Source organism: Notothenia coriiceps, unplaced genomic scaffold (genome assembly GCF_000735185.1).
Source record: "Notothenia coriiceps isolate Sejong01 unplaced genomic scaffold, NC01 NC01_scaffold00002650, whole genome shotgun sequence".
Taxonomy (NCBI): Eukaryota; Metazoa; Chordata; class Actinopteri; order Perciformes; family Nototheniidae; genus Notothenia; species Notothenia coriiceps.
In genome coordinates, this window is record NW_011335351.1 from 95,795 (window position 1) to 119,556 (window position 23,762).

General features: G+C 41.2%; 2 protein-coding genes across 6 annotated transcripts in view; one reads left to right on the forward strand and one right to left on the reverse strand.

Moving 5' to 3' along the window:
* Positions 1-9,540, forward strand: part of mybpc3 (myosin binding protein C3) — a 28,568-nt gene extending 19,028 nt beyond the window's left edge. For all 5 annotated transcript variants that reach the window (XM_010765745.1, XM_010765747.1, XM_010765748.1 and 2 more), the window contains 9 exons: positions 3,458-3,592; positions 4,232-4,399; positions 4,559-4,647; positions 4,974-5,169; positions 5,276-5,415; positions 6,546-6,705; positions 6,844-6,980; positions 7,442-7,628; positions 8,602-9,540. In XM_010765745.1, coding sequence (XP_010764047.1) covers positions 3,458-3,592; positions 4,232-4,399; positions 4,559-4,647; positions 4,974-5,169; positions 5,276-5,415; positions 6,546-6,705; positions 6,844-6,980; positions 7,442-7,628; positions 8,602-8,639 — 1,250 coding nt within the window. In that variant the 3' untranslated portion in view covers positions 8,640-9,540. The remainder of the gene's footprint in view (positions 1-3,457; positions 3,593-4,231; positions 4,400-4,558; positions 4,648-4,973; positions 5,170-5,275; positions 5,416-6,545; positions 6,706-6,843; positions 6,981-7,441; positions 7,629-8,601) is intronic.
* Positions 9,541-10,247: 707 nt separating this feature from the next.
* Positions 10,248-23,762, reverse strand: part of lgr4 (leucine-rich repeat containing G protein-coupled receptor 4) — a 41,937-nt gene continuing 28,422 nt past the window's right edge. Inside the window, exons 5-18 of the mRNA XM_010765753.1 lie at positions 21,108-21,323; positions 19,534-19,605; positions 18,218-18,286; positions 17,663-17,734; positions 17,359-17,430; positions 17,124-17,192; positions 16,969-17,040; positions 16,642-16,707; positions 16,439-16,510; positions 16,281-16,352; positions 16,012-16,137; positions 15,123-15,220; positions 14,576-14,629; positions 10,248-14,464 (exon numbers count right to left, since the gene is read on the reverse strand). Coding sequence (XP_010764055.1) covers positions 13,071-14,464; positions 14,576-14,629; positions 15,123-15,220; positions 16,012-16,137; positions 16,281-16,352; positions 16,439-16,510; positions 16,642-16,707; positions 16,969-17,040; positions 17,124-17,192; positions 17,359-17,430; positions 17,663-17,734; positions 18,218-18,286; positions 19,534-19,605; positions 21,108-21,323 — 2,524 coding nt within the window. The 3' untranslated portion in view covers positions 10,248-13,070. The remainder of the gene's footprint in view (positions 14,465-14,575; positions 14,630-15,122; positions 15,221-16,011; positions 16,138-16,280; positions 16,353-16,438; positions 16,511-16,641; positions 16,708-16,968; positions 17,041-17,123; positions 17,193-17,358; positions 17,431-17,662; positions 17,735-18,217; positions 18,287-19,533; positions 19,606-21,107; positions 21,324-23,762) is intronic.

Consider the following 23,762-nt stretch of genomic DNA (forward strand, 5'->3'; position numbering starts at 1 on the left):
ATAGTGTTGGTAGCAACATCTCCTAAGAAGGATCCTATTTTAAAATAAATACATTAAAATACACTTTAAATGCATTTTTTGTAACAACTTTCACACTACAGTATCATGAAGATGATGATTAAGAGCTGCATTGTTAGACGGAGATGAAGTTGACGTGCCTCTTGGTGACTCTGAGTTGTGTCACGTTGCCTGCTTCGCACAATCTAAGGTTTCACTCTGGTCATGGGGCCTGGTTGATTTGCGGCCATGAGAGGACCGGGTCATGTTTGCTGTAGGTTTGTTGTAATCCAAGACGTCCGTGGAATGTCTGTGTAACACATATATACACTAGGTTTCACATCCGTGATCCACAGGTCATTTCTGAGTTGTCGGCTGTGTGTTTCAGTCACATAGAATGTTTATATAAAGGTCTGTCACCACATGGACCAGATGTTGAGGAAAAAGCACAACAAAGTCATACAGTGTTAACTTGTTGAAGAGCGGCTGCTGCTCAGGTAGAGCAGGGTTGGTCATTCAAACATTACCATGCATTGGCAGCCTCTGACTGAACTGGTGGTAATTTTCAGTGCACAGGTTATGCTAGTAGTAGTAGCTGCTAATGTAGATCTTAATGACTAGCATCAAATGAAGGGGCCACAGAGGTCTGGAACATTCACTCTTTTCTAACTACACATCTCCAAACTTTAAATAATAATGTCTTCATCCCTATCTGTTGTTGACTCAATAGACAACAATTGAGGCGATCCACCTTTACAGTTTCATTTGGAGTCACAACAGGCTCTATACAGCTTTTTCTCACATATGCAGAACCATTTTACTAGACCTCTAAGCAGACATTTATGTGAAGAGTGGAGATCACCTTTAAGTACCTTTTTATGATCGCTTCACTACCATCAGTGTTTGAGCTTGCTTGAGTGAATGATGGCACTTGAGGTACTGTAAAGGTTAAAATGCTGTGTATGCAGTCCAGAGAACCGTTCATATCTCCAATAGCATTCACAGCATAGCATCGTGTTGAGTCTAAAAAGCTTTATTGTTCTTATCACACGACCTCTTTTTGATAATCATGCTCTTAAATCAGAGCACTGTTTTTTGAACTGTTAACATCTGAAGGAATAACGAATCAATATATTTAATAAACGTTCATTCTTGCTTATTAAGCAATTCATTTTTTAATGTTAGATCATTTTTGATGGCTTTAAGAACTTTTTGATGAGGAATTTATCCATCCAATAGGTAAAGAGGCTCAGGTTTTGATTGCCCCTTCTGACTTTTAAACTTTCATCTTGTACTCTACTTGTTGATCGGAGATGAAACATCATTTTATCCAGATGGCCATTTGCCTGTAAGACAGCCTATTACTAAGGTATCCGTGGCATCCCTCTCTATAAATAATGGCCTGGAAGCGCTCTGCTCTGCTTTGACCAGCTGCTTAACACAGAGAGGTTCACGCTACTGAGAAGGCATTGTAGTCCTTACAACATAGAGAACGGAGAAGGTATGTGTGCACGAGAGAGAAAGACGGTATAGGTTAACGAGCGAGGCATCTGGTAGAAGAGGCACACACACTACTACTGGCTTCAGCAGCAGTACTGCTACACACTGGGAAAGGATGGCAAAGCCTAAACTTCCAAAGACAGCTGAGAAGAAGCCCGTGAAGGAACTTGACGAAAAAGAGAAGCCAGTGGAGGCATCGGCAGAGGTGGAAGCCAGCAAGCCTGAGACAGAGACACATGCACCCCCTGTGGTCCAACAGGAAGAGGAAGCCAATGGTGAACCAGCCGCAGAGGCAGCGCCCAGCGGGGGACAGGGAGCTGCAGCTGAGGAAGAGACATCATCAGCAGGTGTCCCCCCTACAGAGAGCGCTCCCCCGGCAGAGGTGACCCCTGTGGAGCCTGTTCCTGCTGCTGAGCCAGAGATAGAGCTACAACCTGTTGGTAGTAGGATTATTTACTCTGAGATTTAGATATTCATGTAGCATTTGGAATGTTTTTGTGTGACAGCAATGGGACATGTATATCCCAGCCCCTCATTTTTCAGCAGTGTATGTGTTTGACATTGATAAGCCAGGTATAGTCATCACGCTGTAGATGATTTCCTTTAAAACATATCTGAATGAGTTGTTTTGCCCTGCACTTTTTGTCCTTCCTGAGCTACTTTTAAAATAGTCTCTCCTTCTGTGAATTTAACAAACATGGAAACACTTGACCTTTGATTGATGTTCCCGTCGTTGGCTGGCACTGAATACTTAACCTGTGCCCTGTGACATGAATTCCTGGCCTTAGTCAAAACAAGTCCACAACTAGAAATCATCACCTACAGTAAGACCACATCTTGTCATCAAGTATTTGCAAGAACATGGAAATGATGTGGTTGACTAAATATTACCTTGGAAGTGTTGCCAACTGAAGCAATTTTGGAGGAATCTTTACTAGCACCCTTCACCATGCACAACTAGTTGTTGTACGTGTTTGTTACCTGCCCTGAATCATCAAACTTCAAGCATTAGTAGTTGGTATTGTGAACTTGGGATGCACAGGCAGCGACATTTTGAACAAAATTGGTGAAATCCGGTAAACCAGAAGTTTAAGTAGCCCCATTGCATGGACTGTGTTTGATATGATTGATCACTGGTATAATATATTTTTAGTAATTATTTATTTATTAATTTAAAACTAGTAGAAATGTTTCTCATTATTATAAATAATAATCCACAACCATAATTCATCTCTTGAAGGCAATGATATGTCCTTTCTCCCCCTCCATAATTACAGCTGACCCCCTACAGTTTCACAATACACATAATTAAGCTTGGTCCTACATCCGAATGCTAAATAATGTGGTGATAATAATATTCTATATATATATTTATTTTCTTTTTATATCTTTACAACAAGGCATCTCAGTCTATGCAGCAAACTTATTTTGTGACACTGGTTGTTTGTTTTTGGCACTTTTTTGGTGAAAGCAATGCTTGGGAAGTGGCTGATAAACCAAAGTAAACTTAAATCATGTCATTTGTCCACTATGAGACGGAAAGCGCAGCAGCCACTCAGACTTCGGCCCTGCTGTGGACTGCAGGTCGGTCAGACAGCTCATCTTTCCCGGGATGACGTACGCAGGCTTACATGCTATTAGACTGATAACACAACCAAACATCTCTGATAATGAAATTGATGTCATCTCTTCTTTTATATGAATTAGGACGGTTGTCAAGATCAAGCAGTCTATTGTTAGATTTCATCTGTCCTCATTTACGTCACTCTAAGTTCAATTATCTTTTCTGTTGCCTGAAGGTAAGTACTAAGGAGCCATCACAAAATGCTTTGTTACTTAACATAATTTGCTCATTCCTAATCAGGTTTGTCCACCTGTTCAGTAATTCATCCTGAAAGCATTTCCCTAATGCTGTTAGTGACTAACAGAGACATTTATCTGTCTTCTGTCTGACTCTCAGCACCAACAAGTGAGCCCATCGGACTGTGCGTGGACGACATCAGTGACACTACTATCTCGCTGAAGTGGCGTCCGCCTGAGAGGATCGGCTCCGTTGAACTCAAGGGTTATGGGGTTGAGTACTGCAAGGAGGGCAGTAAGTGCTGGAGCCAACCACCTGCATGCTTTTGATAAGGAGTTTTTTTTTTTTTATCATCAAAGTTTTTATACTTTACACCAGCAATTAATCCCAGTATAATGTTGAAACAGCCCACACAGGACAGATTATCAAAATCTATAGTCAGTAAGGATACCATCTAATTGTCTAAACTCTGTGTCTTTACCAACAGGTTCCTAATAAAGAACAGACATAATACATAAAATATGTCTTTTAAATAATCAAACTAAAAAAAAAATCTGGATCAGTTTATTAAAACGCATAACCTCTCACACAACCCCAGTCACCCCTCCAGACAGTTTAGCCTATTTGCAACATGTAAACAAAGTTAATTAATTAATGTTAGACTTCAGAATCTGTTAGCTAAGAGCAGCCAGTCAGGCAAAATTTAATTCTAGAGGCATTAACGTTTTCATGCTTCTTTTAACATGTCAGTTTAGATGAATAGATAAGCTCACTTTCTTGCAATTCATTTGGCTTTAGGGATGCTTCTAGGCCGACAGCAGAATGATTATATGATCACATTAACCTTTGTAATGACTGGCATTAAAGGTATAAATGGTGTGGATTTCATTTGCTGTTATGAACAGTTTTTTCTGTTGTTGCTTTCTATCACAGCGGATGAATGGATACCAGCCATTCAGGGTCTGACTGACCGGACGTCATTGATGATCAGAGATCTCACCACCGGAGACAAGCTGCAGTTCCGTGTGCGGGCCTTCAACATGGCGGGGCCGAGCGCTGCCTCCACTCTGGCCCAGCCTGTTACCATCAGAGAGATAATGCGTCAGTGTTTTCAGATAGGAGTAACTGTGACATCTTTCTGTCTACCAATACGCATCATATAGCTAAATATCTTTCCTAAATTAAACTCATCCTAGAGTCTTGATCTTCTTTCGTTATTCATTCCCGCCTTACATTTTGCTGTGTTTTTTTCTTTCTCAGAACGTCCTAGAATTATGATCCCCAGAAATCTGCGTCAGACTTTCGTCAAGACAGTTGGAGAGACTGTTAACCTTATGATCAAATTTCAGGTGCAGTAGGCAGTATAAACCTTCTCAAAACCATCATTCAAATTGCGAGATGCTTTACTTATAACGTTAAGAAAAGTAAAGACCATTTGAAAAAATGTTGATTAAAATGAAGTATTTTTGTTATTCAGCTATTTTCTATTTATTCTAAATGATGTATATGCATATAATAACTTAAATGATGTGGGTGCACAAATAACGTGTTAATGTGTTTCTTTAATTTGGTTTTGTTTGTAAATGTGATGCCAAGAAGATATCTTATTGTATTTGGGATGGTTGACTTCAAATAACCAAAGGAGGACATTAAGACTGTTATTCTCGTCTTACAGGGTAAGCCCAGGCCAAAGGTCATTTGGAGCAAAGACGGGGAGCCTCTGAGTCCTACATTCGCCAGTGTGAGGAACAGTGAAGTGGATACCATCCTCTTCATCCGCAAGACAGAGAGAACACATTCGGGGAAGTATGATCTCCAGGTGCAGATTGAAAATGTAGAAGACAAAGCCAGTATCACACTGCAGGTTGTGGGTAAGCAGGACTGAGCACATGGAAAGCTGTCTGTGGGTTTTGTTATTGGGAATATATACAAAATCTGTTGGTGACCGTTACTCACAATTCATGATCTCCTCTGTAGATCTCCCAGGGGCCCCGGAAGCTCTGAAGATCACAGATGTCTGGGGCTTCAACGTGGCCCTGGAGTGGAAGCCCCCGAAGGACAACGGTAACTGTGAAATCAGTGGTTACACCATTCAGAAAGCTGACAAGAAGACCATGGTGAGACTCTTCACGTTCGCTTTCTTACAGCAAAGCTTACAGCAAAGCTTACAACACCCAAATTGGATTCAAAACATACCTGAACCCAATGTAGTTTAATCTTTTTTGCTAATTTTAAGAGTTACAATCCAAATAATGAGCATAAGCATTTGAGTGCTTAGTAATGTTTTTAACTTGTTAATGATACAGATGCTCCGCTATGGTTCTTTTGGGTTTAAGACATATTGCCAGTTCCCAACCTGACTAAATTAAAAGTAACATGAACATAGTATAACTCCAGTCTAAGGTCAGGTCATAGTTTGTAAAAACCAAGTGCAAAATATGACTTGCTGAGGTCTTCTCAGGAGAAAAGCTATTCATGTTTTTGTTCACTGGTCCATTGCTGGCCCTTTAGTTTTAATCGACAACCGCAACCGCTTGGTTGCCATGAAGCCACAATTTGCAAACCTCCCTTTCCATTGACATGAATGTGTGTGTCTGTACATGTGTGATGATGAATGCTGCACGGACACAGAGAGATATTTTCGCCGCCCTTCTGACACATAAACAGTAATCAGCCAATGCTGAGCACACAGTCTTCACTGTGGGCCAGGAGAGGTGCATTATGGGCCCGTTGGCAACACTTCTAACTGGCACCGCCTTGCACCTCGCGCTGCCAGGAACGATGTCGGACAGGAATGTCCTAATCTTATCCTTGCAGCCTTGACCTGGAGCGGATTGTCTGTAGGGTGACGCGGGGCCTTGTTCTCTGGCCACTCAGCTGATGGTTCATGTTTCACTGTAGTCATTATTAGATCAAATTAATTTCGCTTGCATGCTTTGGGATGCTGATTATCATGTTACCAATAACGATGCACTGTGTACCTGTTAGATGTTTCAATCTACCCATGTCATTTTTCATCTGTGTACCTAAATAGATACATGTCATTTCCTATTGAATTCTCCCCACTCAGCTCAACATCACTCTCACTCTTTTTTATCACACTGTATTTAGTTTAAAGTGACTGCAGCACAAGCCAGCCAAATTGTCAAATATCCTCATTGTTTACATTGTATCTGCATCATCCGTTATTTAATGACACAAATATTGAGAATTTAAAAACTGAATCCTCCTTTTTTTTCACATAAAGGAGTGGTTTACAGTCTACGAGCAATACAGGCGAACCAACTGCGTTGCGTCTGACCTCATCATGGGGAATGAGTACGTCTTCAGAGCCTTTGCTATCAACCAGGTGGGCCTCAGCCTGGAGCCGTGCAACACGACAGACAGCGCTTACATCCAGAAAACAGGTGCGCTCTGACGGCACATACTGTATATTATCAGTACAAAGCAGTTCAATTGAGTTATGTTATTTTAAGTTAAAGCACTAACGTTTGTACTGTTTATTGTGAAGATAACAATACCAAATTGTCTGTCGCTCTACTCAGCTATGGAGTACAAGCCGCCCAGCTACAAGGATCATGACTTCTCGCAGGCTCCCAAGTTCACACATCCACTGGTGAACCGGTCCATCATCGCAGGATACAGCACCACCCTCAGCTGCTCCGTCAGAGGCTCACCCAAGGTCGGTCAGCTCATCACAAAATAACCAATGGGTGTATGTTATCAGATTAAATAACAGATCTAATCACACTTATAAACTAGAATCATGTCAAATGAAAACAGGGCTGGAAATAGTTGTCCAAGGTTACTTAAACTCAAGGACCACATAGCAGCTTTGTTTGGACTTTTCAACCACACAGTTGAGAGCCAAGAAATAATTTGAACTCTTGAAAATGTTTTATCATAAAAAATATACAAAGTTACTAAGTAAAAGCGAAGGGAAGTTTACTGAGACCAACAGAAACCAATACCTTCACCATCTGACACATAAACAAACACACCCCCCCCCTCATTGTTTGGGTTTAGTAGCAAGCAATTAACCATTTATCTTCATTGAAACTGTATCCACCAGATAAACCCAGCGATTGTGATTGCTACCGTATCATCTGATATTTTAGTTAGTGTAACTTGTTCCTTCCTTAGCCCAAAGTGACCTGGTTCAAAAACAAGATGGACATCTCCAATGAAGCCAAGTACAGGATGCTCTGCAGACAAGGTGTTCTGACGCTGGAGATCCGTAAGCCCTGCACGTTTGACGGGGGGGTGTATATGTGCAGAGCAGTCAACGACAGCGGAGAAGATATAGTGGAGTGTAAACTGGAGGTCCGCTGTAAGTATTCTGCCGGTGATACAGAAACAGGAACGCATGTGCCCTTTTTTCATGACCCACTTAAATAATAAATCCTTTTCCCCACACTCCTTTTCATCAGAAAATATATTATATCGTGCAAGTCCATATAAAATAATGTCAGTCTGTTATAAAGAAAACATGTCTTAGTGTAAAAGTAAGAATGTAAGTAAGTAAGATATTAGATGTTCATGAAATCTTCAACCACCAATCTTTTGTGACTATCTCATTGGATATTTGTTCAGTTTGTACAAAATGTGCTAAATATAGAACTTGGGGCAAATATTGCCTAGGGCAGCAAATTGGTCAGGGCCGGCCCTGCTCCTAATGCCAATTACGTAGTTCTTTCAGAGATAAATTCTAGGAAAATATTGGGAAATCAGTGACCTGTGAGATGAAATGTTAAAAGAATAGGAATCTACATTATACAACAGTATCTATGGTAACAACAAACTGTTAAAAATCCCAATATTAGCATTATTTACATGTATTTATGAACACATTTTAAGGATTTAATTAGATCTGAAAAGGATGATCCATCTAGTCTAAATGAGCTACTCCCACCTTCTTTTAACTCTCACACTTTACTGACGTGATGTTTTGTCTCCTCATGCTTAAGACCAAACCTCACCCACTGCTGTGCTACTCAAAGCTTTAAGGATTTGTCAAATCATCGTGTAAAGACAACTTTCTGATATCAACCTCTTCTTAGCATATCCTACCGAGATACACTTTTGTAAGGTTTAACTTTACTTGTTTTGATGTAGTATAACATGTTCAAAGTCTTTAGTGTGTATAATCGATATAGCTCCTTTACATGAAACAGCAGACAAACATGTAGTGACTTGCTGGTGCACATGGTGATGCATTTTGCTGCTGAAGAGCCAAATATATGTATTTTCTTTATAAAACGTATTGAGGCCTCTGTATCTTAAATTATGTTCCTGGCTTGCAGCTCAAGTTCCTAAAGAGGAAAATAAGAAAGAGGACTGAGCTGCTGACTGAAAGAAGATGGATTTGTCTCCTGCATGCTGTTTTTCCCCTACATCACAAAAGTCTCTCCTCTTCTGGAATCATCCCGTCATACTTACTGTTGTGTTAGTATGATGACTACCACTGGATTACTGAATTATACACTTACTTTAAGAAGAATGGATAATGGTGTCCTAGCATAATACAAAATAGCAAGTCAAAGAAGGTTGCAATATTTATCTATTTCATTCAGGATTTGTGATGTTGTTGCTCCAGTATTTCAGCTTAAATTGATTATAGTGTTTGTTTGGAATTTTTTGTGTGCTTACAAAGCTAAATATAAATGCTTAAAAACACAATAGTGAGTTATTTATTGCCTTGCTATCACATAGGGGCATTATGCTACAGTGTTATCAGCAATGGTGAACAAGTGAAGGCCAGTTCCCAGAAACTGCTTTGACGATAGGTGGCTGTGGTATTCAGGAAATCCAAAAAGCATGCCACTGATAAAAGTCCAGAGGAATGGACACAGGGTTGTTGAGGGATTAGTTTTATAGTAACAAAGCCCCTCTAAAGCCAGAGGTGTGAGGCATGTGCCTAATGTGCACGCCACAGAGGGATGAATGTGAAGGGCTGGAATAGCTCTGATGTCCTTTTACTTCTGAGACATGTGTGAGTTAAGAGGAACACATGGCGGCGTTCACTGAGTGGGAGGGAGCTGCTGAACCATCACTCAACAGTTACTCCTTTGATGCCTTCAATGTAAATATTTCCTGTGCCCTCTCAACATACAGCTGCGAAGGATCCAGCGAGCCTTTGTACATGTCACCGGGCCACTATTAACATACATGACGAATGCCTTACAGCGCCTACGCTTGCCAGGTGTTTTGACACTGGGTTTCACCAAAATCCGCAAATTAAAAGTGAAAGGGCCTCACGGTTCAAAGATAAACAGGTCTTGTCAAATTCATTTCTGTTTCTTTATACAAACCCAGAGGTCATTTTTCACTCATCACCAAGTCTCAGCTCTGACGCGGGGGAAGGGAGCCGGACAACAGGACTGCAGGTGAAAGGAAACTCCACTGAAGGAAAACAATAGTCTTTTACATCTTAACATGCCTGGAAAGGTCAGAATATGTCACCCGTAAAATCAGGACTGCTTGGGCCACTACAACTTAATAACGTTTTGACTTATTAGGATTGCATATGAGTAGCAATAGCACAGTAATTAAATACTTTGTTTACAAGTCTTTATGCATAAATCTGCAAAAGAAACTAGTAAATAAAGAAGTCAAATAAATATTAGTGGCGCAAAAGTACAGAGGAAATTCTTATGTTTCACACATTTCTTTTGAATAAATGTAACTACTACTAATTACTATTCACCACTTAATGTCATTCTGCAAACATGCTCACAATGTTGCTTATATGTTGATGTTTAGCAGGAATTAGGTTCACCTTAAAAAGACTTAAAAGTGGCAAAGCTGCATTAGAGAAAAAGGTCTGATATGACCAAATACGTTTGAAACAAGGTGAAAGTAGAATAATTCAAATATAATACATTATCGGAAAAATACAGTGGTTGCTGCAGTGTTTTAATTTTAACAAAAAGTGGAATGAAAAGGGTTCTGTTCTTCCAATTTTATTCATTCACAATTGATATGATTCTTTTCCTACTTGAACAGCATCTATGAACTTGGGTAGGACTTACATGATAAAACTACAGATACGATTTTAATTTGAATGGAAAATAAGTGAGATTCATTTTATTATAATCTGTATTATTCTGCAAATTTGTCTCTATAAAAGATAAAACAAAAACAATTCATAGTTTATAGTTTGGTTAAAAAAATAAATCACAGTATACAGTACATGATTCCTCCCAAAATGTGCACTTATCTAAATTGATGATGTACAACCACCTGTCAACATAAAGCTAAAAATGCAAACAAAAATAAAACAGTTAAAAAAAAGACTTTTCTTTTACAAAGCACTGCTGGTAGCCACTACAGCCGAGGAGGTAGCTTCCTTAGTTAGCATCCCATTCTTGATTACGCCTTTTCTTTTCAAATAATTTACATAGAAATAGAAAATAAAAAAACAATAACCAACCTACTAAAAAGATTTGTACATTTTCACCAGATGGGACATCTCAAACAATCAAAAGACATTTTGGTTGGTGCAATAATTGACACACCCGGTCGAGACAAAAATAAAATAAAACTCAGAAGATAAAAATGAAATGGTGCATTATAAGGACACAAGAATGTCTTGTTGGAGGAAACGTTTGCCTACATTGCCTAAATTCCTGAGCACTCACATGACGTGCACTTGTGGAAACACGCTCTGGGTGTATCCAGCTTTAATGTGTACAGTCATGCTCCAGCACACCAAACATCAGTCCATCCCTCGTCACACACAGCCTCACTCAGGCCAGCTCTCAGGGCCAGAAGATATCTACGGTTATATCCTTTACAGTATAATAATGCTCTTTTCATGACATCTACAATAATACCGACTGATCTGAACAAACAGTAAGTCTGTATAATGTCACTGGATTGGAAACACACCGGAGGCAATGAATACGTTTAAAAAAAAAATCAAAATTATTCTGGCCAAATTGTTGCCAATCACTTGGAAAATAAATCCAGACTATAGATACGTTTCTTTGATTACCTGTGGTTAAATAATACTCACCCACAATGCACTTTTAATAATCCACTTTGTACATATGGCCACAGCTCACACACGCAGTTGTTGACTCAGCTGCCAGTCTTACATCATGTTAGAAGAGTGGGATTACATTCACGTGTTTAACTTGGACGGTATTCATGTGTTTAACTTGTCGCTCCCAAACCAAATTATGTTTAATGACATGTTTAAAAAAATCAACCAGAAGTTTATGTTAGCTATCACTCTTCAAATGAGTTATAACTGTGTGAATACGGTTGATTTAAGTTTTAATTTACTGTTTATTGAGTTTTGGTCAACACATTTATTTACAAATAGTCAATAGTTTACTCGACAAATAGAGTAAATAAAAACAAGTTGACCTTTTGCTATTATGACATTTGGGGGGAATTATTCTTTGCACAGTTACATAAGAAAAAGGATACCACTCTCATACCTGTGTGGATCCAAGGCCAGTAGCCAGTTAGCTTAGCTTAGCTTAGCAAAATCAATGAAAACAGCTGCTGGCTGTAACTTAATATTACGCATTAAGATATATGATAATGACTTTCTCATCTTGTGCTCAGTAAAAGAGCGAATCAGTACATTTTCTTATTAAATAAACTGTATTTAACAAGGCAATGAGTCAACAATTGTTCTGACAACCAAAGGAAATTTGAAGATCAGATTAAAGCAGGTCTTATTGAATCATTTCAGTGTTGCTGTATTCAAAAGAAAATGTTTGTTGGGCTTGATGTGTCTCTTGGTCCAATGACAAATATAAAATGTGCGTCTGCAACTTAAGAACAAAAAAAAGTTTGATCCAAGTTAAACAGCATGATGATAAAAACTCGGAAAATAAGTTCCAGATTTTAAAATAACCGGAATAATCCTCCGGACTACTGACTTTAATGATCTCAACCTGTATGAATGGACTTGTTAGTGTTTTTGAGGAGTTAAACAAAGAGAAGTGCTGTTGTTTTGGTGAATGCTTGGGTTATATTCAAAGGCCACCTGAAATCACCTTCACCCTCCTGCTGCTCAAACAATAAATAACACCTTTCACCACCACCAAGCATAGCGGGCGCTATAACAGTGATTTCTGCTAATTATGACATTCTTAGTCTTGGTAACTTAACTCAAAGACGTGTTCATTATAGACTGGTATTAACTTATACCAGATAACGATCACAGGCAGGGCACAAGTTATTGCTGACGTTACATTATCCCCATCTGGCAGGTGAAGCCCACCTGAAAGTTACATTCACTCTGAACTCTAGGATGATTATTACATTTGCTACATTTACGTAAAAAAGAAAATCAAGGTATAAAATCAACAGTTGCTGTGGAGAAGCTTTTAAAATTGACAAAATGTGTTACAATTAAAATTGAAAAAAGCTTATAATTACACGTAGAACAGAGAAATCACAAACATCTTTGACACATACATTGAGACTCGCAACATTATGAGATCCAATGGAAAGCACGAGGCAGGCACTGGTGGCAAGACTTTCCTTTGGAGATCCTTTGTCGACCAGTTTTTTTAACTTGATGTGCTCCGTTCAGCTCACTTAGAAAAAGTCTCCAAGTTCCCTTTAAATGATTGGTTGCATCTCTGTTTACACAGTAATTCAAAACATAAGTGCTCTCTGAATGGTCTTTTAGCAGGGTAGTTGGCACATTTCATTGCTTGATATAAAAATGTTTATATATTGTTGAAGCATCTTAATTCACATGACGGAGAGATCTGTGCACACAGACAAACTGGAGCTCTGCAGCGTGTTAGTCCTTGACTCGAGGTATGTTGTATGAGTAGTGTACCAGAGGGAGGCCTCTGCTCTGACAGAAACACGCTCTGCCGCACGCCTGAACCTGCTCAGAGCTGTCCGACACGAACGAGTCTCCCTCGTCTGCGTACTCAGACTGAGCGGAGGGGGTGCCGCTGTCTGCCCAAAACCCCTCAGCGCGCTGGCACATTGCAGCTCCCGCCAGCAGGGTGGGACAGCTGTGAGACTTCATAAAGTGTCTGCACACTGTGGAGGACGACGGGGACGAGCAGGTCCTGGCATGCAGCGCCGCCTCGCACTGCTCGCACACAACTGTCTCTCCACAGAGCTGCGAGTACACCCCACAGTCAAAGTCCAGGTGGGTGGAGGAGCCGCCGTCTGTGATCTCCGACCCTCCGCCCCCGTCATCTCCGTGACTCTCGGCCCCAGCCTTTACTTCCCTGCTCGATCCTCCGCGACCCCGTAGCCTCAGCCAGTCCTCCCTGAAGGCCGGGCTGAAGAACACGTACAGCACTGGGTTCAGACACGCCGGCAGAGGGAAGAAAATGAGGGTGACGGACTTGGCGATCTCTGGACCGCCGGCTGTAGAGCCAGTCAAGAGAGGGGCGAAGGAGAAAGCTGCCACGGGACAGAAGAAGATGCAGTTGGTGAAGATGAGCCATGCTACGTGTCGCAGGGCGCCCGTCTGCTCCGGGTCTGCCAGCTCCACCCGGCCCAGGTGGCAGTACAGCTGGGTGTACACCGCTGCAGTGAACAGGTAGGCCAGCGCATTGAGCAGCACCAGAACCACTGTGACACTCAGAGCTGGACTCTCTCCGCCGGCGAAGGGCAGGCAGAGAGGAGAGGAGGAGGGGTCCCCGGAGGTCAGGAGAGGCAGGCAGGCCCCGGCAGCAGCCAGCAGCCCCAGGAGGCCCGCAGCAAGACTGAAGCGCCGATCCCCTCTCCAGCACCCCCGCCGGCTGCCGCCCCTCCTGGGTGACATCAACACCTTCCCGAGAATCGTCCGCACGGCCACACTGCGCTCAACGGCTGCCAGCGAGAGTAACAGCACCGCCCACTCCGAGGAGAAGACGGCCATGGCTCCTGTGACCTGACAGCCGGGCCCCATCTCCCACCATACCCCGAACTCAGCAAACGAGCCCCAGGTGGCCACGTCGAGCACAGTCAGCACGCCGACGTACAGACCTGTGAGCAGGTTGGCCAGGGCCAGCAGCCCCATCAGCAGCCGGGCGGGGGAGAGGGAGGGGGAGTGGCCTGCAGCGTGGTGGGTGGGGGCGAAGGTGGCCACCAGCACCAGGCTGTTGAACACCAGCGACACCAGGCAGATGAACCACACCGTCAGGCGGATCATCCAGTTACCCAGCAGGTGCTCACAAGGCTTGAAGGCTCCTGGAGACGGACATTAGTTGGTTGCTTAAGTTCATTTAAAATGTTCTAGATTATTGAAATGCTCCTCCCGCCTTGATTTACTGACACAATAAAAAGCGGTTTGATTCTTACCTGGAGAAGGAGAGCAATGCATAATCATTGACATTCTTTCCACATCCTCCCCGCCTAAAAAAAAACAAATAAATATAAGAACAAAAAAGTAGTCAGTTGTATAGAGCAGCGGGGTGACACTTGCTCGTGAGGTTTCCAGATTCTTGTTTCTGCTATATAACCATCAGCTTCAGTTCTGTTAAACTTAAATAGTAATAATTACAGTTGTTGTAAACGTTCTTTATTTATATTAAAATAACTACATTTAAAGCAAATAAATGAAGTCAATGGCAGGTCTCTAACTTTGACAAATGATTGTGTAGTTTAAGGATGTACAGTAATGCTATAAAATGCAAGTTTTCCTTGAAAATAAAGAAATGTAAATATGTCCTCCCCAAAACCGTTGAACCGGTGTCTGGGAGGAAAGAATGTTATGTGTATGCTCATATGCCTTGAGGCTCATATCAAACTCTTTGTTGATATTTTTAGATGCTTTAATGTAAACAAAACAAAAAAGGTAACATATCAACTCTTCCAGGGGAAAAGCGCAGGAGTGCAGCTGTCCTACCTGCTGATTTCTTTAGGTCATTTTCCTCAGAAGAACTCGTCATGGAGTCACATCCGACGAATGCACAGCACTGGTAGGCATAAGGGACAGAGATCGACCTGCAAACAAACAATGATCATCAAGAAAACCTGTTAGCATCCTGCTGAGGTCTTTTAATACCTTATTAGGGGAAACATAAATGAAGTGTTTGACAGCAAATATTTGTCTCTTTTTATAGGTTTCATTAGTAATATTTGAATGTTGTTCTGCTCTTTTTGTTTACTTTTTTGGATTACTCCAATTTATTTTATGTCCAAAGTTACCATTGGCGAGGGTCCAGTTCATCTGCTGTATTGTTCATCAACAACTCAACTGCTTAGTTTGAGTTTGTGCAGCAAGTTTGTTTAAGATTCAGTACTCTACAGACTCCAACATTGTTATGATCACGGAGGAACAAAACATATATACATAATACAGAAATAGAGGAACATTTATTTCATATAAGTTTTATAAAAAGGTTGATGGCAGGAAAAGCAGTCTTTAGAAATTGGCCTTACCTGTGTATGGGCCATGTCCTGTAAAGATGTGATCCTTCTTTTTTGATAACACATTTTTACAATCCTGTACCCAGCACGTGTAGATCTTTTATTTGATTATTTTGATAAACGTATTGCAATATGAATTGATTTTTGTTTAACTTTCAACATATCACATTGCTTTCAAATATTTGTAAAGTAATTGTTAGGTAATTTTGTGCCTGTATTGCCAAAAACAAGGAGGTAAAATGTGGGAACCATATGCAACTAAGGTCTGCAGGAATTGAAATTGATACATTTTAATATCAAATTCAGCAGCAAACACGAGACACAACTAACAGAACTTGATAGCGAACAGAGAAGCTCTTCCTCACCTCAGCTTTGGCAGGTTTTTTGCTTTCAGCACATTTTTCATTTCCGGGTTTCCTGAGAGTTTCAACTGACTGAGCGCACTCAGTCCCGTGGTAGGAATCACAGACAGAGAGTTCATACTCAGATCTCTGAGAAAAACAAAAAGGAAAAAAGATTGTACACAAGACATTTTATTCTGTTCAACAAGAACAATCAAACCAGGCGATGATTTGTGGTCTGTACTCATAATGATGACAGGAGGTGATCAAATAATACTACAGGTCACACTCACAGGTTGGTGAGTGCAGCGAGGGAAAGGAAAGCATCTCTGTGGATGACTCGGATATCATTTCTGCTCAGGTCTCTGTGTAGAATAACAACACAGTCAACCAGGCATACAAAACTAATATTTGTCTGTGTGCAAACGAGTGTGTGACTGAGTGGACTTACAGCAAACGGAGAGCAGAGAGACCTTGGAAAGTGTCCCTGTCAAGTTGGTCAATGCGGTTGTGCTGAAAGCTTCTGTGGATTGAAAACAGAATTTGAACAGATTAAAAACAAGCTCACGATTACCTTTGTTACTTCAATTGTTTTAAAAATGTCTTCTAAGATTTTGATATATGTGAAGTGACAGCTACATGTTCAACACTCACATCTCCTGCAGCCGGATGCAGCTCTGCAGGGAAGGCAGCTCCTTGATCTCATTGTAGGACAAGTCTCTGATGGAGGAAAACAAACAATTAGATAACTGGGACTATTTAAAATGAGAAAGGCCCCTATACTTCAGTGTGATCACTTCTCTAGAGCACCACATTTTTTAAGTGTATGGGAATCCAAATTCTGTGACAGCAAGGTTAAACCATAGTATCTGACTGTCCTGGTGAGTTCATAATGATAACAAATGAACAGCAGGTAGAGTGTTTTGTAGAAAATATATTTTAGGCGATACTGCAGGTGGCAGGAGAGGAAAAGTCTCTTACAGCGTCTGGAGCAGCTTGAGGTCCTCGCAAAGATTAGCAGGGATGGAAGATATCTTGGTTCCCGACAGGGTCCTGGAAATAAAATCTAGAATCAGTCACCCAGGAGACGCACTAAAGCACAAGCATGAACCGATGCTGCATACAAGTTTACTCACAGACTCTCAAGGTTATTAGTCGACGTAAGGATGGGGAAGTCCTGCATCATGCTGGCCCCGCGCAGCATCCTGAAACACATACGGTAACACATTGTAAGATCACAGTCAGCTACATCAAAGCATGAGTGAGAATAGATTAAAAAGTACTCTTTGGAATAAATAAAGTCACATTATTAAATGTGTCAGTCACCAAGGAGTAAAAAGTACTTGTTAACACTGATGTGTCACGACTTACAGGGAGTGCAGGTCGGACAGATTCTGGAAAGCCGAGGCGCCCACCAAGGACAGGGGGTTGTCGTAAAGGTGTCTGTGAGGGCAGCAAGAGCAGAGGGGGAGAGTTCAAAACCAAAATAATTTACTATGCGAGAATGGCACCATCTTCTGGACATTCGTCTTCTGAAGACTCGCGCTGTCAGCTCAGACTGTAACTGCGCCTTTCAGGAAGCATGCTGTGCATTGTGCATGGGAGCACTTGTACAAATGTGAGTCATTACTGTGCTATGTGAGCTTCTAAGTGGTGTCGGTGAGTTTGAACTTACATGGTGCGCAGCAGGGGGTTGTTATGGAAGGCCCCTTCAGGTATGGCAGCAATATCGTTGCTGTGAAACCCGCTGCAAGGAAAATGTCAAGGTCACATTATGCATAACCAAACATATGGATACTAAAAGCATTGATGCAAAAGCCACACAGTTCTGCAGACAAAATGCAACTCTTAGTTTCCAATACAGAAATCTGTCAATGAGTTTAATAGATATAATCATTTTATTAAACAATACAAGTGCTTAGCCTGAAACAGGAAATTATTTGGGCTTGTAGCTTTCAGAATAAAAGCAAATATGTTGCAAAAGACTTCAGCAAATCTATCAGTATGTATTGATCACATTCACTAGATATGTATGCGAGTATGGACTTTTAAACCACACAACTTGTGTAAGTGTATGAATTCACTGGCTCAGAAGAGGAGGGAAGGTTATTTTCACAACATAAAAAATACAAAGGTATTAAAAAGTGTTCTTTATGCTCTGATGAGTTAACTGGTCATAACAAGTATAACATGTTTCCCTCACAGAAAAGAAGCAGGATGATATACTCACAGTTCCTTCAGTTTGGGCAGGGCCTCTATAGCTTTGGGAAAAACCATCAGGTTGTTGAAGTTAAGATCTCTATGATGAGACGGAGAGAGAAGCAGGAAGTCAGCCCTGGTTTCTTATATTATGATGTAACAATCCATCCCACTTACTTCTATACTGTGACTAAGCATTGCTAAAAGGAGTGCTACATTATCTGGTTCTCTCTGTGAAAGCAACAAGCACGCTACTTATTAATGACTAGGATAACTCTCATTGTAATAATCCTAAAAACAATATTGGATTTGCCAATGGTTCTGAATAATCTACCTTTTTAGAAGCAATAACTTTGAAATAACTGACTGTCCTGTAATACATACAGTAACTCTAATATCTTATCCCTTTTCCATTGCTTTATGGGAATCTAAGCCCAGTGTAATAACAGTTATAAACAGACTTTTAAGTCTGAATTTAATTTCTATCACTCTATAGTGTAAGGAACTAAACCAAAGAGCAAGGGTTGCATCGAATATATATTTTCCTCATATTGTCCCATACTTCAATCTTTTCAAGGTACGGGGAAACGAGAAAAGCAGCAAATCCTCACATTTGATGAAACAGAAACGGCCAAATGCTTGATAAATTACATAAAACTAAATACATTTCGGCAGTGGCTCAGTCAGTAGGGGCTTGGACTGTGAGCCGTAGGGTCGCCGGTTCAAGTCCCCGAACAGACCTAAATATGGAGTGTGGACTGCTACTTGGAGAGGTCCCAGTTCACCTCCTGGGGCCTGCCGTGGCGCCCTCGAGCAAGGCACCAGACAACCCCTCTCCCCCCCACTCCCATTGCTCCTCCAGCTCAACCCCTTCTCTTCACAGATATAATACAAAACACCATTACACACCAGACACATACATTTTAATATAGACCTTGTGTGTTCAAGGGTCCATTGTAGTGTGTTCTTATGTAGGAAATAAACTGCACTTTAAAGTGAGAGATTGACATTAAGAAGCAAAAAAATAAGAGGACTTCTTTCGTATCCTGTTAAGATCCTGTGTTGTACAGTAAACGCCATTAGGGAAGGCTGGCACTAAAACATTTTTCATGGCTGTGTGACAGGAGGAAGTGAACAGTGGGAGGGTATATTTGATAAGCATCATGTACTTTGCTCTATTTATCCTAGAGCAATTAAAGGAGGAAGTGGACACAATGATGTCTGGAGGACCGGAGCAGAGGTGGGTGGGGGGGCTGTTAGCACACATAAACATGAGCACAAACACATTGATACAAACACACACACACACAGACACACGTATTAACTACTGTATAATTGCGCACTTACAGCGTCTCCAGGTTCACAAGACCGGCAAAACAGTTGTCTCCTATCTGCTTAATTCTGTTGTTATGAAGATGTCTGGAAAAGGAAAAGCACATCTGTGAGATTTTTTATTCCATGATGGATTTCAAATAATCTTCAACATTAATTATGGGTTTGTCAGACGTTCCACAAATCAATTCCAAAAAAGCACAGTGTGATTTGTGAATCCGGTGTCTGTGCGCTGTGTGTGTATGCAGAAGGCTTTCCTGACCTACTACATTCAAGGTCTTTTCTTCCTGTTTACTGACGTGTTTATACTAACCCTGCAGCAATACCACTCAGAGCGTGCGTGTGTCTGTGTGTGTGTGGGTGTTAGTGTGAATGTATAACAGATTCGTAATGCACCACTTATTTGTACAAGTTCCTCTCTGAAAGGTTTTAGCATTTTACATCAAGAATATCTTGGTTTTAAAATAATGCTCAAACAACTTTTCAAAGTATTTTTAACATTTTAAATCAAACCTCAATTGCAAATGTAACTGCAAACATTGCGTGCATGCAAAAAAGCCGGCAGGGAATGAGTAGCAACCTGTCCTGTTGACTTATCAACTGTAAGGTGGAGAAAGAAATACGACAGTATTTTTGTGTTTGGAATCTGATTTGCAGTCGCTCGCAGGATGCATTCAGAACTAGAGCAGAAAACATAGAGAAGCTCTTCGCTGAGACAGATTTATGCATATGATTACAAATTACAGATCATTTCATTTAGAGTGTAGCACTAGCAGTACGGTCACATTTTACGAACTGGGTTGTCATCTACAAAGTCAGTTATTACTCACCAACTAAAGAGACATTGATCTATTACCGTTTTATTGACACAGAGAATTTGCATACGTTTCCTCTCCTGATGTACTTAACACCAGCCGAGCTTCACTTCTTCAGCTCCTCCCTCAGGTCATTTTAGTCAACAGGAGCATGGTCTCATTCAGTGTCCCTGGTTGATTAAGCTTTTAAAAAAAGGGCACCAGCAGGTTGTTCCTCCTGAGCTATTTAGTGTATAGCTCTATGAAGACTGCATGCAAAGTTCTCCTGGCAGCCCTGGGGGAGCTCAGTTCACTTAATGACGCTGAAACGGTTTGTTACTCATATAATGAAGGTTGAAATGACGTCTTACCAAAAGCCTTCATTAATTAAAAGCCATGGTATGTAATTACCTTAATTTTCTATTTAGGAAATATTGCAGTGACTAATGGCTTAACAATGTCCCTACTTATAAAAAAAGGTACAAATGTTGTTTGTCTGGGTGTTTCATAAGCCTTGTTTACTGGTGATGTAAAATGCACAAAGTAATCAAGCTGAATGCTCTGGAGGGTTTGGAGCCAATTGTCTTTTTTACTGCTCTTGACGATGTGGCAAAAGCCAACCAGCCAAAAACATGGCGGCTAATGCAGCGATGTTCCACCCTGCCGTCCCTCTACGCATGTCATTCTCTCTCCCTCCGCCTTTGAAATCTCTCCCACTAATAAAGAAAGGATCAATGTATAATCTTAACAAAAATAAATAAGTTAATTTTATACAACAATTGCAATTTAACTTACAGCACAACTAAACTGGTGAGGTTGGCGAAGGCGTTGTCTGGTATGTACGCGATGCGGTTGAGCGCCAGCGTCAGAGCCTGGAGGTTCTCCTGGTGCCTCAGAGAAACAACAGGGACCTCCGTCAGGTTGTTGTCATCCAACCAAAGGTGGCGCAGCTGCTGAAGGCCTTCAAAACTGTCTTCTGGTACTGTGAGGATGTGGTTGGCATCCAGGCGACTGCAAAAAAGAAGGGAATAAGGAGATAGCATTGGTTCATTAAATAAATATGATTTGACTGAAGCTCATGGCACTTATAGTATCCTGTGTTTGACTTTTGGACTAGCTACTTATTTAAGCATTTAACGGCACACTTAGCTCCAATCATTTTGTATCTAATGACAGTATGGAGCACCTTAGGACTTTTTGAAGGCATTGAAAGATGTTGGAAGTTTGTTAACGCAGGGACCAGATATATTTTTTACAACTGAACATAAAACTCTGCTCAATCAGTCACAACCTGTACCTTTAAAAATTGGCATGCACCTAAAACAGGTCCTCTCAATGCATGGAACCTGAAGTTTAGAAGATAAATCTAATATATATATTAACTTGTCATTTCCTAACAAAATTAATATACCGTACTTTTCGGACTATAAACCGCGCCTTTTTCCCTATTTTTCGACTCTGCGGTTTATATAACGGTGCGGCTAATCTATGGATTTTTACAGCTAACGGCCAACACCTTTAACTCTATGGGCTCTATGGCCGGTCCGCGGACCCCCACCTTTAAGCGGCGGGTTCCAGCAGGAAAAGCTGGAGGCCGGAAAAGAGTGAGACAGGTAGCGCGCAAAAGTAAAAGTGGAACCGAGAGTGGTATGCCGCTGCTGCGGCTTATATTCAGGTGCGCCTTATAGTCCGAAAATTACGGTAGTATACTAGAGCAATATTATAAAGTTTAATGATGTGAACATTCAGGAAATCTTATGTTTGACTGTCCAGGAGCCAATACTTTGGTGGTAAAAAAGGTAAATATTTGTATTCAAGCAGTATGATGAAAGCACAAGTGTTCTTTTCACCATCACCACCCTGTTTTCTCCAGCTATCCTCCCTCCCCGAGTGTCTCGCCCTCCCTCAAAATTCCTCAAGTGTCTGGGCTGGAAGAAAAACACTCTTGATTGACATTTAGCTCTCTAAGGCTTTATACAAACCATGTCCTGGCTCTGTCAGAGCTTTTACTTCAGCTACAGACCTTAAAACCCTCACAGAGAAAATACATCTGTTAAAAAGAAAGAAGAGCGGCAGAAAAAAAGGAGAGGGGAAGCAAGGGACAAGGGGAGGTTTATAGAGGGGTGATAATAGCTGAAAGCTGGACTTTCAGCTCGTTTCTCCAGCTGGATCCATTCCTCCGTTAGTCCCAGAGTGTGGCAAAAATGGAGCCATGTACATTTCATGGTCTTTATGAAACTGACACTTGGTAGTGGTAGAAAAATCATACCAAGAGAGAAGGCGAGAGGAGCAGGAAATAGTGCAGGGTCTGACAATACGAGTAAAGATGTGAAAAAACACAAGCTCCTGGAGAACTCAACAATCCCAACATAGGAAGAGAAAAGACTAAAACTGAACTATATTTGCACCATTGTGAACAACAAACAATGAAGCAGGAGTAAAGGATCTGATACGAAGGGAACCGCCCGTAAATGACATCAACAACAATTTAGATTTGTATTCTGGACTTGGAAGAGGTGCGCAGTCTTAACTCTCAACACACTGCCATCTTACAGTAGTGGCAAATGTAGAATAAGTACAGTCAGTCAGGGATACTGAACTTGCACTTTTGCAAAATGACAGAAAGACAGCCCTTTTTAATTTATGAAAATCTCTTCCAGTCCATGCTGATGATATTTTACACACTATGGCACTCCATTAACATTAAAAGCGCAAAATCAAATATTTGAAACTACATTTTTAAATTGACAGCCACTTGGCACATGCACTCATTTGTCAGAAAGTCACCACTTATTTTTTTAACAAGAATAAGAGTCTAAAGTCATGCTATCAGCTATGAACTCCCTTTAAATCAAACTATACTAGACACATTTGATCATATGTGCATTCCTAAGCAAAACGTCAGTACCATATGCTTAGAACCCTACCTACATTAGTGGATCTAAACATGCATCTGTGTGAGTAAGTGTCTATAATGTGGTTGTTAGTTTGGCACAAACACTATGAATTCCAGTTCGGATAGTAAGCTGTGTAAATAAACTGCAGTGCTTTCTCTGACAACAGCACGTCTTTCGGTCCAGGAATTCAGGACACAACTTCTGTCAGCAACAGCAGCTGCCTCTTTAATCATCTAAATCAGGGGTCGCAACCCCTGGCACGCGTGCCAGCATTGGCACGCGGCACCGTAACCAGTGGCACACTAGGAATAAGTGGAATAAGTGTGCAAAATATTTAAATTGTATTTTCAGATCCTGAACGAGACCGCCGCCAGAGCACGTCTCCCCGTTACCTGCAGAAGGAAGCCATGCACGCAACGCAGCCCCGCTCCCTTTATCTCCAGGTGACTTTCTGCCGCTTTCCTCCGTGGTGCAGTGCTGATCGTTTCACCACGGAGGAAAGCACTTCACTAATTGCAGTACCCATGAGGAGCTGTAGACTGCCAAGGCACAC